The 16,466-nt window shown below is 52.3% G+C and overlaps 1 protein-coding gene and 1 long non-coding RNA gene across 25 annotated transcripts in view; one reads left to right on the top strand and one right to left on the bottom strand.

Annotated features, from left to right (window-relative positions):
• Positions 1–483: 483 nt before the first annotated feature.
• LOC148056752 (uncharacterized) lies at positions 484–13,728 on the bottom strand. 22 transcript variants are annotated; one of them, XR_015702767.1, is made up of 7 exons: positions 12,278–12,500; positions 8,812–11,552; positions 8,539–8,704; positions 7,398–7,534; positions 6,156–6,752; positions 5,773–5,850; positions 484–4,259 (listed from the first exon to the last, which is right to left on the bottom strand). It is a non-coding gene; the product is annotated as an uncharacterized LOC148056752 (long non-coding RNA). The 22 variants fall into 22 exon arrangements; XR_015702770.1 differs by having other exon boundaries at positions 6,412–6,752; positions 12,278–12,499; XR_015702760.1 differs by having other exon boundaries at positions 484–6,752; positions 8,812–9,003; positions 9,121–11,552.
• BRWD3 (bromodomain and WD repeat domain containing 3) overlaps positions 12,774–16,466 on the top strand; it is a 64,031-nt gene continuing 60,338 nt past the window's right edge. The window contains exons 1-4 of one of the 3 annotated variants that reach the window (XM_087749166.1): positions 12,774–13,030; positions 13,134–13,192; positions 13,350–13,379; positions 13,669–13,728. In XM_087749166.1, the coding sequence (XP_087605292.1) occupies positions 12,994–13,030; positions 13,134–13,192; positions 13,350–13,379; positions 13,669–13,728 (186 nt within the window). In that variant the 5' untranslated portion in view covers positions 12,774–12,993. The remainder of the gene's footprint in view (positions 13,031–13,133; positions 13,193–13,349; positions 13,380–13,668; positions 13,729–16,466) is intronic. The other 2 variants (XM_087749165.1, XM_087749167.1) reach the window with 2 other exon arrangements.

Below are 16,466 nucleotides of genomic sequence, written 5' to 3' on the forward strand. Positions count from 1 at the left end.
AAGGGCCGCGCAGGCACGGATGTCCTGAAGGACTGCAGAGATACGGGGAAACATGTGCCGGCTGCTTTCCGGGAGGAACGCAGGGGAGGCTTCCCCAGGCGGGATGGGAGATGTCCCACCAGGGAGATCACAACCTCCGCTGGAGATGAGGTGCGCCAGGAGACGCAGCTGCAGCCCCTCCGACCGGGACGGGCGGGATGAGGGGCGCGGGTCACGGAGAGCATCGCCGCCCGGGCACGGACATGACCACGGGTGATCATCCGCCATAACCCGAAGGTGACAGGGAGGCCCCAGGGGCTCGGGCGGACGGACACAGCACCCATCTTCAAAAATGAGGAGCGGGAGATTACAGACCAGTCAGCCCAACTCCGATATCTGGGAAGGCAGTGGGAAAAAATATTAAACAGTCGACTTACAGAGATCCTGGAGATTAACAAAATTATAAAATAGCAGGTGGTATGGATTTGTCAAGAACAAACACCGTCAAAGCAAACGAATTTATTTTTTGACAGGATAGTGGGCCTAGTAGGGAAGGGAGCCGCAGTGAACGCGTCGTGTCTTTTGAACGGTGTCTGGCAGCATCTTATGCACATTCTGATACGCGAAGTAAAGACAGAGCATGTATTTCTATATAAATATATAGGGTGTATCTTATAAATACATAGAGCATGTTTCTATATAAATATATAGGGCATATTTTGTAAATACATAGAACATATATTTATATACAACTATATAGGGCAGATCTTATAAATGCATTGAGCATGTATTTATAAAGAGGTGACAGGTCAAGAAGGAGAAAATCACTGAAATCGGTGCAACGTGCCCCTCCGAGGGGGAAGAAACGCAAGGGGCATGGACGGAGCCGCTGCGGTGACGCTGTGGTGACGTTGCGGTGAGGCTGTGGTGACGCTGCGGTGACGTTACGGTGACGCTGCGGTGATGCTGCGGTGACGCTGTGGCGGTGGAGCACACGGCGCAGGACTCGGGAGGGTAACATTTGGGCAAATGTTTCCAGCCGCTGAAGATGCGAACGGCCGCAGAGAAGAGGAGCGTGCCTCTCGGGCGCACTCCGGGGCTGGAAACTCTGTGTTTGCGGCGAAGTTGCAAAAACCCTTCCATCTGCTCTTTTTTATTCCCTGGCTTATCAGGTACCTTGGGCAAGTTGGCTTTGTACCACGCGCTCTACACAAGTAAGATCAGCCTCTTCTGAGCCATAGAGATGTTCTTCTCCACTGAAAGACAACGAAGAAAGTGCTCGGATACACTCTTGTGTCCATTTATTAAGAAAAACAAGAGATTTTCTTCATTTCATCTTAATTGAAAATCATCCACATCAGCAAGCGAGGGGATCTTCTACCCCAGCCTGGGAGGAAAAGGAAGGTAAAGAGGCCCGCACAGATCATTAGCGGGTTCGCTCTCGTCCTGGCTCAATTTCAGGCCAGGACACCACGCTGTTCCTGGTAATTGCAGAGCGACGACCGAAGGCCACGAACCATCTCCCCCAGAGACGTGCCCCCGTGTGCTCCATCAGAAGAGCCCGCCGAGGCAGCGCTTCGCTCCTTCAGGGACGCCCGGCTCCCGCGCCCAGCCCCGCTCCGCGGCGGACCCCGCTCACCCCCTCCACGGAGAGCTCCGGGCATCGGGCCCTTATAAACTGACCCACTCTGTAGCGCCGCTGGCATCGCTTGGGGCGGTCCATGTGGCTCTGGTGCTTTGGTTGTGTTCCCTTTCATTTCATTGCTGACAGAAACGCAATTTTTTTTTATATCTGCATCAGCGTCTGGTAATAGGTCAAAAGTTCAGGAAGCCAAAAAAAACCCCCTAAGATCTGTCTTTTCCCGTTCCCTGAACAAGTAAGGTTGCTTTCCAATGCGCATTTTATTTTAAGGTGAGTTATTTTGTTGCCATAGTAATATTATTCAGGTTTTGAACCGCTACCGTTGTGGTTTTCTTCCAGGCTAGACTTGTCACAAGCAGCCAGCATCCCGAGCCCCTTCCCAGCGAGCGGCTTCCCACGCTGCTGCGGAACAGCCCGAAACGTCGGCTCCAGCCTGGGCGAGGCTGCACGGCCGGTCCCCGCTGCGGCCCGGGGCGCGGGGACCCCAGGCAGCCAGAGGGGACGGCCGGGCGGGCGAGGAGGCCGGGGCGAAGCATTCCTCTCCTCGTTTCTCACCCTTTCCCCCCAGCCCTTGCCATAAGACTTTGAGAAGGTCACAGATAACGCGGGGGCTTTACTAATTAGCACTTATTAACGACGCTCATCGGGCTGGGGTGCAGTTGCGCTCGGCGGTCCAGGCTCTGACGTGGGCAAGAACAAACCCGCGTTTGCCCCAAAGAGCTCCAAATCTCTGCAAATCCTATTTGTTGCTACGCGGGTGTCTCATTTCTCTACTCCAAGCCTAATGAATTAATGTCATTATCAAGAGGACTGTACTAAAATAAAGACTTTATATACAAGGGTCTGCAATGATGTTACGAACGGCGCAAAGAAAAGGGATTCCCTGGTAAGGAAATATTTCTGTGGTCATTTGGGTGAAACGGGTTCTGTAAATGTATTGGGAATTAATATTTAATTTTCTATACTTAAATATTTAAACAAATTGTATAATTAAGATATTAACATATTTAAGTTGGAAATGCTTTTTTTGCTATAATTCATTTAATTAAAGCAGGCACAGCGTCCCACATCTTAGCCTAAAACCTATTACATGGGTGCCAGACCATGTACATGACCGAGAGCCTGGGCGCTTGCTCCACCGCGCAGCCAAAGCGGTTCAAGCAAAGCCCTTTTAAAGGACTGTTTGTTATTTTTTTTCTCTTTTCAATTTTGAATAAACCATTTCCAGATTAACAATTCAAGGCTACGTGCACGTAGAAGACCTGAGACCCATGTAAGCCTTCCAGAGATTGATGCATCTGGATAAATCCGGCACGGATTAAAGCAAAGCTTTCGTTGCACAAACTCTCCCTCGAAAGGAGCAGGATGCCGGCGACGCTGCTGTCCCTGGGAAAGGGACGGAGCCGGCAATAGCGGGCAGTAAATACCGAGCGCCAAAGTCAGGCAGAACGGTTTGGTGGCGGAGGCGCGGAGGCAAGGGTCCTGCGCCGTACGCGGCTCTGTCGCGCTGCTCTTCGCCGGGGGAATTGCCGACGCAGAGCCGTTCGGGAGCGCTCCAGCCGCGGCAGCTCCTGCGGTTCGTAAGATCACCCCCGGCTCCCCGACAGAAAACCCTCCGAATCCCGACGCTGTGCCTGAACACAATAGCAGTCTAGAATAAAGCAACAGCCTTAACAATGAGTTTCTTTGCTTTTATAGGTTTTAGCGAAGCCCATTGTGTTGTTTTAACACCCTTTTTTGTATTTAGATTTCTAATGGCTTTGACTGGGGGAAGGGTGGAAGGGGCGACCAATTTAATTCGATAATCCCCCTAAGCCTCGCTTAATGCAGTCACTCTGGTTTGCGTCCGTGAATTTTATAGTGGTATTTTGGGGGGTTGCAGCATTGCACTGGAAAATGTCCCATCATTTATTTTGCAGCTATTCGAGGGAAATGGTTCCCAGTGCCGGGCAGCCCGTTCATTAAATCCATATTGTCAAACAAAACAAACTCTGCCACCCCAGATGGGGCTGGACCTCAGGGCTGCCACGCCGATTCCTGCGTAAGGTGGCTCAGAGTCTGGGTGCAACTTGCCAAAATGAAGATTAAACCATGAGCAGGAGACTTTTGCGGTTGGTGAAAAATCTCATTTTTGGCTGAGGAGGCGGGTGGGGCTGCAGGGAACAAAGCCAAGTCCCCGGCTCGGGGATGCCTGCGTCCCCCGGGACGGTGCTGGTGCAGCAGGATGGGTCCTCCTGGCCCCCCGAACGCGACCGGGGCTCAGGCCGCTTGCCCTCAGGGTGGAGGGGATGAAACTGCTGCGGGAGGAAAGGTCCAGCAAGAGATTTTGTCCTGTTGCTTTCTTCTCCCGCCAGGGAGGGAGGGCTGCAGCATGGGTTGTTTTTCCACATGCTCGTAAGAAAGACAAGACGAGACTCTTAAAGAGTATCGAAGCATCCCACGAGCCTCCGTTCTCCTTAAATTCCTCCGCCGGTGCTCAGCTCCCAGTATTTCTCTGATGTTTGCTGGAACCCGATGCATTCAGCCAGCAGTGAATAAAAACCGGTGCCAAGAGGTTAGCATCACTCCCGATGGGATTTCTCGAGGCCCCATTTAAGGGTGCGCACTGTATCTCCCAAGGAAATGTTCCTCGGTCGTTCTAGAAGCATCTCAGAAAGAGTCGTAGTAAAGACAAGATGGAGAAGTCACCTCAAAGTGAAGATCACTAGAAGAGGCTTTAAACTGAATAAATAAAAATAACGGGAACGAAATTCCTGGCTGGGACAGCATTTTGAGAGTTCCAGAAAAGTGCTCAAATACGAAGTTGTCAGCCTACTTACGCCTAGTTTGAACCCCCCTGTCTAAATCAGGCCCGAGATTTAAGGACTAGCACGAATTAAGCACAAATACAAGGGCGTGGGGGGCTGGTATAGTCGATAGCAGCAGCAACAAAGTCAAGGTGGGAAGAAGGGTTTGGAAGAAAGGTCAAGGTCTGAAAGACGTTACCTGGAGCAAACGAAGTCACCCAAACGTGTGGAAGGAGCAAAGAAAGGAAAAGATTAAGAGACCGAGATCGGCTGGACTGCCACAGAAACAGAAGGGAGAAAGGTGTCCAGAGAGACATCGGAAAACACGCGGAGAGAAGAGGATCTTCAACAGGAAAATGGCAGGATCCTCGAGACCTGATGAACTGCCCAAGAGTGCGGCGAATCAACAGGAGATGTTTTTTTTTCACCTCTACAGTCTGTGCAATTGCCTTCCACGCTTGCCTCGTTATAATCCAGCAATAAGAACGAAACACCTCGGGAAAACGAAGGCCGATGACGGAATTCTGTCTTTTGGGCCACCACTTGCCTTTACATCTTCACCTCTCATCTACCGGCCTTGCCTGTTATTTTCCATCCGACACCAGCCCAGCACTCAGCCATGCAGAACTCGGGACTTCACAGACCCCACAGCAAAGCTCTTTTTATTGGTGTAAAAGACATGAAAGGGAACAGCCAAAAGGGCAAGTACTTGCAGGTGTTGAAAAACACTTCACCGGAGATTAAATTAAATTAGTCCTTCTATCAAGAAAAGCTTGAAGGGACCTTCCAAGAATGTAAGTCATCTCCAAATGGAGATGACAGAGAAAACGTACATTCTAGAGGGCTGTATCTCAAGCCCTAATAAGTTAAGGCCAAATAATTAGAAAAAAAAAAGGGAAATTCTGAAAATCAGTCTCCTGAGGATATCAGAGGGAAGACGTTTCCCAAAGATAAGAAGCTGGAAGGCTACAGGAGAATGTATTTGTCCACTAAATGATGGAAGTACGAGAACTAAATGAAATATGTGGGTCACTCGTTACTACAGAGGAATTTATGGAGGTTTCCACGTTGAAACCTTTCTTTATGAGGGACAAGATGGAGAAGTCACCTCAAAGTGAAGATCACTAAAAGAGGCTTTGAACTGAATAAATAAAAATAACGGGAACAAAATTCCTGGCTGGGACAGCATTTTGAGAGTTCCAGAAAAGTGCTCAAATACGAAGTTGTCAGCCTACTTACGCCTAGTTTGAAACCCCCTGTCTAAATCAGGCCCGAGATTTAAGGACTAGAATGACAAGTGAAACTAAACTTTGATGGATGCAAAACCATGCAAATCACTACGAACACATAGGAGCGGGCTCTGACCTGCTATCGCTCGCTGAGGAGGTCTTGGCATCGCTGCGCTGACGTTTCCATAGAGCTAGGCGCAGCGCTCAGGGGCAGCTGGAAGGCAAACAGACCATAAGGAATTATTAGAGAGGACACGGAGAACAAATAAAACCAAGTGTTGTTACAGCACTGCGCGAGCCCGTGGTGTGCCCATGTGTTTCAGCCTTCTCTTCGCAGGATGCATACCCAGAAAAGGTGGAAAAACACAAGGGGAGTGGTCTGCAAAAATCACCTTGCGGGGTTAAATAGGGTAGGGCTTTCTTATTTGGAAGAGATCCCTTAAAGAGAATATGACGGGGTACACAAAGAGCATGGTGAGGGGGGACGGCTGCTCCTTGAATCGGTTTTGGTTTTGTCACCTGGGTGTTACGGCGTGACTCACAGAGCCTGTTTCGTTCTCCTCATCGTCAAACTGGAGCATTAGTTTCATTAGTGAAAGTTCATTATAAACTCACGCTCCTGTGGGCAAACTTATACAAGACAGTTTTCTAATCCATCACCTCATGAAGTAATTCATATTTAATGTCTATTTTTTATAAGACTGTATTTAAAAAGTATTAACAAGCTTATTTACAATGCCTACATGTTATGGATATCAAGAAATATAAAAAATACCTCAAACCATTTTTAAACGTCTTTTTATTTTAAAAAAGCAGCACTTTTAAAAACTCTCGCAAACGCTGCGTGCTCCTTCAGAAAAGTAGCTGATATTTCTGTAAAACTGATAAACAGAAATAAAACATATAAAAATCCTCACACCTTAACAGAGAAAGGGTATGGGATATGCAGGGACATAATTCTGTTTAAATGATACACTTAGCTGAGGGAGTTCCAGTAAAATTTGCAGGCCCAGCTACGCGGGGAGAGAGGCGGTGAATTCGCAGTCGCAGTCTGTGTGCCCAGGCTGTAAGGCTCGCGGGCGCTTCCAGGAGAAGTCCAAAATGCAGGATTGGGCCCTAAAACCCCCCCAAATCACAAACCAAACATTAACTGATTATTTTAAAACAACTTAGCAAGATTTGAAGTTGCTGAATTAGCCCCACCAGGAAATATCAGGGGGTATTTCTGGGGCGAGAGCCCCTGTAGGCATCACGACCCCCAGGCCGGCAGCAGCCGTGGCCATCCCACCAGAAGGGCCGTGCCAGGCAGCTGGGAAAGGCTGGGGACGGGGGGCTCGACCCCAGCCGGGGGCTCCTGGGGGCACGGGATCAGAATCAGGCCCTTAGGGATAGAGCCGGCCACAGTTGTAATACCAACAATAACAAGAACTACCTGGTCACGTGCGACTAATAGTAATTTTCCTGCTTATAAACTTGAGGCGTTAGAAGCACTTTCGGGTATAATGTTGAAGTTCAGTGATGCTGGGGTAGATTTCCCTGGAATACTGACATTATTTACCCGGTCCTCCTGCTTACAGAGCTAGGAGCGTACAGGTACACAGATCGCTGTTGCCCATTTTCATAGGCATTTCATCCATATTTGAAATGTTGCATTTCTACGTAAAACACAGATAAATGTTTACATAATATTCAGAGAGAATTAATTTATGTGAAACCTAGGCAAAGACTAAGTTCCTGCAACTGCAGCAGTGATGTACATACCGTCTGGCTGATCAACAGCTAACACCAGTTAATGGCTGCCATAAGAAATATGAGATATGGATCGGTCCACAGAGTAAGAGACGATACTGGTCCAGGCAGGTGGCATTTTAGGCTCTAGCGAATGGATTTTAAGATGCCTAAGAGGAAGAAACACCGTATTTACAATCATGCAGAACAAGTAATCTATCAACTGAGATGAACTAATATAAGATAAAATTTAGAAACAAAGGAGAGTGGCGTCCTGACTATTTCTCAATAGCCTTTCCTATGGGATAGTATTACACCCGACTCCCGGGCATGGGGCACCATCTAGAGGAAAGATGGGTATGATGCAGCAGGGAAATTAAATATTAAATTTTTAAAAATAGCAAAAAACCTAGAGCAGATCTTGTATAATATCTAACAGCTATTTAGTTATTATTTAACAGCTGTTATCAAGGGGAAAACTGTAGGAAGGAGTGGAAATTGGGAGAGTTCTCCCACAAGACAGGAGGCTGGTTTGCAGACAAGACTTCTGCGCTCAAGCAAAACCCGGGACTGGTATTATTGCTCATTATTTTGCACCTCATCTTTATTTAGAATAAATAAGCTATGACAACAAAAGTTAATTTTGAGGTTGCTGCATTTAGAGATCGTCTTAAAGTAAACCCTGACTTTTCGGTATCCGTATTTGCTTACAACTGCATAGTACAAGGCACCAATTCCTAAGATCCTTCTAAATAGCACTTATTTTTGTATTGGTTAAGCAAAACCTCGGATTTAAGTTCTGAAACAATTACTATCCTTGTTTACCATTTAGCTGGAAATGAAAGGCCCAGGATGAGCAGGGTGTACATAGAAATGTGCATGGAAAACACTCAAAAAAAAAAAGCTGAAAGTGCTTAACTTGCCCTAGTGTTTAAATCCCAACGGATTCAGACATACGCACTCCCATCTACGTTTACTGAAAAGGAAAGGTACAATCCAGGTACAACCCAGCACACCTGCACGATTCCACTCTGAACTTTCTTTTTTTGATTCGCAACTGTACCTTTCTGCCTGGTTGTGAAAACCTGCCATCACGTTTTTACACTACGTTAAAGGAGAAGTCAGGATTTGACTCACTGGGACAGCAGAACGATACATAGAGAGACACATTTACCTGGTGTTACAAGCTGACTATGGGGAAGCTGATTTAATTTTGTGGTCAAATTAAACAGGGGTAAACTCTGCTGGCTCGCATTTACCCTCAACTACAGCGATAGGACGGGATGGACCATTTCGCAGAGGAGGTACAGGCTGCCAGTGGCCAAGGTATGAAAAGCACCCTGGGAGAACCAAAAAGAGGCAAAAAGCTGGAAAATGGCTTATTGTTAAGTGCCGAGAGGTTTCTACAATACCAAAGGGGTGGAAACGATGGGTGTTTGAATATTACCGGCAAGAGTTGTCAGAACGGGGCTTCTCAGAGGGATGAGGTGCATCAGGTTAATCACATTTACTTAATGTTGCAAGTGGGTCGGGTAAGTTAGTGGTGCAACGGCAGGAGAACGAAGCAGTTTTTCCGAGGGCTTTTTTCCACGCAGGTGTAACACGCGTACACGGAGGTGCTACGCCGAGGACCCAGGGACTTCATGGTAACAAGAGATAGCAAGAAGAAGGAAGAAAGGCAGAATCAAGCGAGCCTATGGAAGTATGCAAAATGCATATACACGCATGACATGAAAATCTCCCGAATCAGCCTCACCCGTGACCCGCCTCCATAACCTCAGCAAGATCTCTGTCAGAGCGATATTCTCCGAGATATTCTCCCCGTTCAGCACTTGTCGTCCACCTCGCAGGCTTTCTACGGATCAGACAGGTTCCTGATAACCTGCTCCCTGCCTTGCCAGGAGGCGTGGGGGAGAGGCAGGTAACCCTGCGAGGCCTGACAAGTTTGGCCACGACAGAATGGGATCGGTTCCACTCTGCGGGACGGTGTGTGAGCACGCATTTATCTAAAGGTTTCTACTTCTAAAATCCTTTAAAGGCTTTAATTTTCAGGTATTTATTTATTTTTTAAAGAATGGTATGGAAAGAAACTGTGACAATCCAGCTTCTTCCTTAAAGCGTCTCTACTTCTGAATACCTCCGTTGTTCATTAGCACAGATTACCACGCCAGTTAGTACGCTCTTCTTGGCTACTCGCTGCCGCTGCTGCTGCTGGCATTCACATAACAGACTTCTGCTTTGGAGAAAGATGAATAAGCACAACCATAAAATCTTGCTTTCACTAGGAGATTTACTATCATCCCCCAGCGTGCTGCCTCTTGGATGCAGAGGATCCAGAAAGAGATGAGTCACGGAGCTGCAAGATCCGCGTGTGGCTGCAGTGTGCTCCCGGGAATGAAAGCTACGCTTGAGGATGGGCTTTACTCACCAGACGGATGACTCCTTAAGGGGAAAACCCGGGAGAAGTGGGAAGAGGTATCGATCACAGTCCCTACAGCAGCCTTAGGGAATAATAAAGCAACTGGGACAACGTTAACGATAGGAAGCTGAGGTGCCAGGGAACCAGCAACATGGGACGAGGCTTGGGAGTCACTGCAGAGCTGTGAACCACAGCCGTGATTGCCGAAGGGCTCCCGCCAAGTTACGCAACGGCTGTTTCGGGCATGACTAATGTATTTGTACAACGCAGGATGCCCTCGTCGGCGTACCTGTACTTTGCAACACATCCGTAACAAATAGCTGGGTGATTACTAACGCGCTCCTCTCTCGTGGGTGCGTGAATCCATGCGAGCTGCGATGAGGGTGCAGCGTTTGCAACGCGGAGCGCTTCTCAGCGTTGAGCTGGGAGGTCGTGTATTTGTAAGCACTGAGGCAAACGGCATGTGGCGAGATGTCTGGGTGGAATGGTGTGGGAAGGACGCAAGCGAGGGACAGAGGAGCTCTCTTTGGGAGCATTTTCTGTCCCAGGCTTTCAATTTGAGAGCCCGTTTTTGTTACTGTAGACATTCCCAGCGGCTCTAGATAGGCCCTAAAAGAATAATCCTGCCTATTGTGGTGCTGCAGCTTCACGTGTTGCCACCCCCAAGCTCAAACAAAAGCAAACCGTGAGTACAGAGGTTCAGTAAGGCGCTGACCGAAAGGTGCCAAAGAAACACACCATATTCATAAAGAAATAGATCAGGTAGCTGTTAGCACTAGAGTACACCAGGACGTGGTGCTACACAGTATTTACGGTGCTGTGTTTTCTCTCGACACAGAATTCTATTTAGCTCAGAAAGACTGGGATATACTTTTGGGGCATATGATAAAACATCATCCGTGGTTTTTTCTTTGCATTCCCGTCATGCATAAAAAGATGAGCTTGCAATTCTCAGTTCTGAAGACAGGTGGGAGAAAGATTACCTCTAAAGATAGTGAATATCGGCATGCTCTTTTCCTAGCTGGCAACTTATTCTGAGGACTGCAGTTTTACACTACCTCTCTCAGCGGAGGCACCCGTGCTGGAACTTCGGAGGCTCCAGCGTAACGCTGGGAAGGCGGGAGAGTTGTTACTATCGGAACGCCGCTAGAAGTGAGGTCTGCAGCGTGGTAAGGCGGCCCCTCGCGTCTCTGCTAGCGATGAGCCGATCACTGAACCTGCCTTAAAACAGATTCCGAGAGCTACCATGGCGAGGGGCTTTTTTTTTTTTTTAATATTTGAACACTCATTAGCAGCTTGAGAACGTTAGAGGATGAAGAAGAAATGCGGTCTACACATCACCCAGTTCATCCGAGCTCCTGGCACAAAATAAACAACTCGCACAGCCGTATGAAGGGGCAGGCGAATGCAGGCGACTCTTGCGGAGCAGCTGAACGCCAGGTACCCGACTCCTTCCCCAGAGAGCTGCTGGCGCTTGGTCGGGTACCCTGAAGCATCCCGAGAAGAGGCTGCCAGCAGGAAGGACCGCATCCCGACGGTGCCAGCAGGAAGGACCGCATCCCGACGGTGCCAGCAGGAAGGATCGCATCCCGACGGTGCCAGCAGGAAGGACCGCATCCCGACGGTGCCAGCAGGAAGGATCGCATCCCGACGGTGCCAGCAGGAAGGACCGCATCCCGACGGTGCCAGCAGGAAGGACCGCATCCCGACGGTGCCAGCAGGAAGGACCGCATCCCGACGGTACCAGCAGGAAGCACTCTGAAACAGCGCTTCACAGAAAGCCTAGTCATGAGTAGGTGCTATAAATACATGCTAAAAATGAATTTATTCTTAATGTTTCAACGGCATCGATTTACGATGATTCAGCTCCTGGTATTCAAAGCAGGAAGATGAGTTGTCTTTTTTTATTTTCCAGTTATGACAGCGATTGTTACGCTGCCAAGGCTCAGGGAGTCCTAATACCAAATGCCAGGTATCTGTGGTGGCAAAACACAGTTTTACACTGAAGAATGCTGTCAGTTCGCTTAATATGTTTTAGCAACTTACGGCTAAAGTGACATAAATTTCTGGAGCTTTGACAGGATGCTTCCCATGGAAAAACTATTTGTTTCCCTTCAGAATATCTACAGTGACTGACACTGAACGCTTTTTTCCTTGAAGATAACAGGTGCCCTACCCATCCTATTGTCATTTCCCGGACACTGGGAGCACACACTTTTAATTTGGCTCCTCAAGCCACCCAAGGCCCTCCGTGCCGTACCCCTGGCAGGCCGCACGCGTACGTAACCTGCGCCCCTCGGGGTGCCTCGCTGACCGGGCCCGCCGAGGCGACGGCGCGAGGCGCACGACGGCTCCTCTGAACACCGCCACGCTTCCCGAGTCACCGAACGCCAGGGACCCGTATCCCAACGCTTCGCCTTGCGCGCCTTCGCCGACATTTACGGTGGGTTAAGCAATTTCACGAACACGGCCCGAGAAATGTGTATTTTTGTACCTCCGGCACGTCGCCGTCTGGCCGCTCCCTACCTAATGGAGCGCCTCCTGCGCCTACGGCTGGGCCTGTCTCCGGGGGAGCCAGCATGGCCGCCTTCCCCCCCACCCTCCGGTGTCCCCCCGCACCCAGCACGCGTGGGCTCCCCGCTCGCGGCGGCCCTACCCGCCTGACGAAAACCGAAAGGCTCCCGAACCCCTGCCTTTTTTGTTTGTTTGTTTGTTTGTTTGTTTGTTTTTTAAAAAATCCCACTTATTTCAGGAGGCCGCCCCGGGGCTGCAGAGGCCGGGAGAGCCGCGCTGCGGGGAGAGCCCAAGGCCCGACCGCCGCCTCACCGAGCCGCCGCCCGGAAGTGCAGCCTGACGCCACCAGCACCGCCTCCGTTGCGTCACCGCCCCTCCCTTCCGGCCGGGCGCTTCCGCCCCGTCCCGTCCCCGCCCCGCGCCTGCCGGCGCCGCTTCCCCCTCGCCCGAAGCCGCGCACCGCCCCCGTGCGGCCGGCGGCGCGCCCTGCACCCCGCTCGGCGGCTGCCGCTCGGGCCGGGATATCTATGGGGCGAGCGGCGATGCGATGAGATGAGCCCGGGCGGGAGCCGGAGCGGGGCCAGCGCCGCGGACGGGCAGCGGGGCTCCTCCATGGGGGCTCGGCCGCAGTAGGAGCGGCGTCTCCCCGGGGCGCGATCCGCCATCCTCCCCTCTCCCTCGGGCCTCTTGAGGAGGATGGCGACGGCGGCCGCCCCGACCCAGCTCGAAGCCGGTGGGTATCGCTGGCGGCGGGGGCTGCCCTCCGCCCCGCCGGCCGCCCCCCCGTTGTAACCGTGTCCCCTTCTCCCCCCCCCCCCCCCCCCGCCCCTCCGCAGAGCTCTACTACCTGATCGCCCGGTTCCTGCAGTCCGGACCCTGCAAGAAATCCGCCCAGGTGAGCGGGGAGCCGGGGGCTCCGGCCGGGCCGGGGCGGGCGGGGACGGGACGGGACGGGACGGGCCGGGGGCAGGAGGGCGGCGGGCGGCGGAGGCGCTGCGCTGCGGGCGCCGGGCTCACGTCCTTTGTGTGTCTGTCTGTCCGTCTCTCCCCAGGTGCTGGTGGAGGAGCTGGAGGAGCACCAGGTAAGGCGCCCGCCCCGGCGGGACGGGGGAAGCCCTCGGGACGGGGACGGGGTGGGGGGGTCGGGGGCTGCCCTGCCCCGTGTAACCCAGCCCGGCTGCTGCCGGGGCTCCGGGAGAGCCTGCGGGAGGCGCGGGTGCCCCCGCGGCGGGCGGCGGGGCCGGGGGGCAGCGGCGGAGGGGCTCCTCCCCGGGGCGGGCTGGCACCGGCGAGGGCTCCCCTCGCCCGGCCGGGGTCTGACGGCCGCCTCCGTCCCCGTCCCTCCTCCCCTTCCCCGTCTCCCTCCCGCAGCTGATCCCCCGGCGCCTGGACTGGCAGGGCAAGGAGCACCGCCGGAGCTTCGAGGACCTGGTGAGCCAACTTCCACTCCCGACTTCCCCGACGAGTTCCCCCCCGCCTCCCCTCAACGCCGCCGCCCCGGGCGCCGCTCCCCGCCCGTCCTCCCTCACAGGGCTGCGGGCTGCGCCCCGCCGAGGCCGCGGCTGCCGGCGGGCCGCGGGGGGTGCGGAGGGGAGGGCCGGGGAGGCGCGGCGGGGCCGGGCCGGGCCGGGGGACAGGGGCCGGGGCGGCGGCGGGGGCTGCTTGGTGCTGACTGACTGCGACGCGCTATTGTGGGGCCGGGAGGGTTATCTGAGGGCACGTACCGGGGCCCGGCCCGGCGAATGGCGCCGCGTCTTACAAGCCGGAGAGCGGCGGGAGGAGATGGAAGGCGGCAGCTGATTGGCTGCGGCGCCGCGGAGGAACTGGCAGGGAGGGCGGGATGGGGCGGGGGGCGCGGGGGGCCGGTCCCCCCCCCTTCTCCCCCCCCCCCCCCGCGGCCCTGCGCGCCCCTCGCCGGCCGCCGCTCCGCAGCCGGGGCTGGGCCGGCTCCCCCGCGGCCTCCCGGGCCTCCCCCGCCCGGGGACGGCGGGGCGCTCCGGCCGGCTTCTGGCAGCGCGGCGGCAGCGGCCCCCGTGCCCCCGCCGCCTCACGGGGCGGCGGTTTGACAGCTCCCCCCCCCCGCCCCAGGCTGACAGGGCCGCGGGGCTGACAGGGCCTGGCCCCCCGCCCCCGCCGCGGCGGGGAGGCGTCGGCGTGGCCGAAGCACAGCGGTCCGCGGGCAGCCGTGGGCTGGAGGAGGCCGCCGGCAGCGGGTTCCTGTCATCGCCCGGCCCCGGGGGGCGGCGGGGGCCCGGGGGCAGCGCGGCGGCCGGGGCCGGCCGGGCCGGGGAGCGGGGGGGTGACATGTCGACGTGCCGCCGGGCCCGTCGCCGGGCAGAGCGGCTGGGCTGCTTCAGGGATGCCTGGCCTGCGGCGGCAGCCTGCGCTGAAAGCCTGCTCCGCGGCGCGGCCTGCTTTGGTGTAAAACCAGGGATTTTTAGGAGATGCGCCGTTGAAACTATTAAATGCCTATGAAATATACAGAGTGGCTACTTTTGCTAGATATAAACCATATGAATATCTGTCATTGAGAAAGGTCGGCTTCCCTCTGCGCCGCCGAGGGGCCGGGTGCGTGGGGATGGCCGTTCTCCCTCCACCGCCGTCAGACGCGGCAAAACCGAAAAGTCATTTCGATTTGTTTCCGAAGGGTGCAAACGGCCTTGTTGTCATTCCTAGGAGCTCTGGGTAATAACGTGTGGTGCTGATCTAGCACTTTGCAGTTGGAATGCTGTAAAGTCATTAACAGCTTTTATAATATTGATATACTGCATACGTGTGGTTATCGCCGTCCGCTCACCTGGAAGGAATTGAAAGTACGTCTTTGCCTTTCCCGTCTCGCACAGTGCAATGGTGATGTGGGATTTTGACACGACTGTTGCTCAAACTGCTTTGTAGCTTGCTCAAGAGTTAGTTTTCCACTTTAGCCATATTGTAGAAGCTCCGATGGAGGTGGGAGAGCTCCTTGCGTCGAGATGAGGCATTTGTACCTGCTGGCTTTCCCTTTCCAAAGTCTATTACGAATTTAAGATGAATGTTATGCTTCATCATACCTCTTGTGGATAATTCCGGGACCGTATATTGAGTGAACAGGCACGGAGTAAGTACTGCATTCAGTAAATTTTAATGCTGTATGGTCTTCCTAGAGAACCTGAAATCTCACTATCGGCTGTTTCAGCTTGTGACTGCACCCGGTACTCGAGAGGAATATTAACAGTGGCAGTATGAAGTCTGATTTCAGACATACTGGTTTTGCTTAATGGGTTACATTAACACATACGTTTTTTCCTTTCATTCTATGGGGCACGAATAGAAAAGCCTTAAAACCTTTTTTTTTGTGTGTGTGTGTATTAGGTGGCATTGTTGAAACCATGTACTTTTCTTTAAAATTTCAGAGACAGGAGACAAACCATTGTAAAGTGAGGCGTGGAATCAAGGGGAAATTGCTTCTCGCTGTATAAAATGATCAAAATTGAGTATAAGTTTTTTTTTCCTCTGTCTTAAACTAATCAACAGTAATCAATCCTTTTAGATTGCCTTTTTTATCTAGTATTATTTAACTGCTTATCGTGATTTAGAGTAAGGAACAGGGCTATAAATGAATCATTACAGCCAGACAGGTTGGTGCTAGGTAGGACGAACTGAGCTTGTCTCTATTAATGCTCCGACTGAAGCTTTCACTGTTGAGGATGTTGAAGAACGGCCTTTTTTCCTCTCATTGCTTAGGGTCCGATGTATTTGGAATTTGGACCTTGGGTTGCATATGATTGTATATTAACCCGAACTACTCGACTTCAGTGCTGGCTAGTTGTCTGAACGTCATGTTTAGAACAAAGCCAGGGTTGTGAAGAACCCAAATAACTCCGACCTTCCTTTTAATTATCTCAGTCACATAATGAACCAAAAATAAATTATAGATGCTAGCAATTGGAGATAAAGTTTTTTCTGCCCGTTTCTCCTTTTTGAACGCTTACAGACAGAACACCAAATTCGGGTACGATCACTGCCTAGTGCAGGCCTGAGATGATCCAACCCAACGAGAGTTTACAAACCCAGAGAAGTCTGATTTTTTTCTTTGTTTGTTTGCCCAATATTCTGCCTTGGCAAATCTGACAAAGTATTTCTTGTTCTAATTGCTGACGTTTCAACTTTGTTTTCCATTCTCAGTTTGA

This window comes from Nipponia nippon, unplaced genomic scaffold, assembly GCF_047370975.1.
Source record: "Nipponia nippon isolate SJK-2023a ecotype South Korea unplaced genomic scaffold, ASM4737097v1 scaffold_12, whole genome shotgun sequence".
Taxonomy (NCBI): Eukaryota; Metazoa; Chordata; class Aves; order Pelecaniformes; family Threskiornithidae; genus Nipponia; species Nipponia nippon.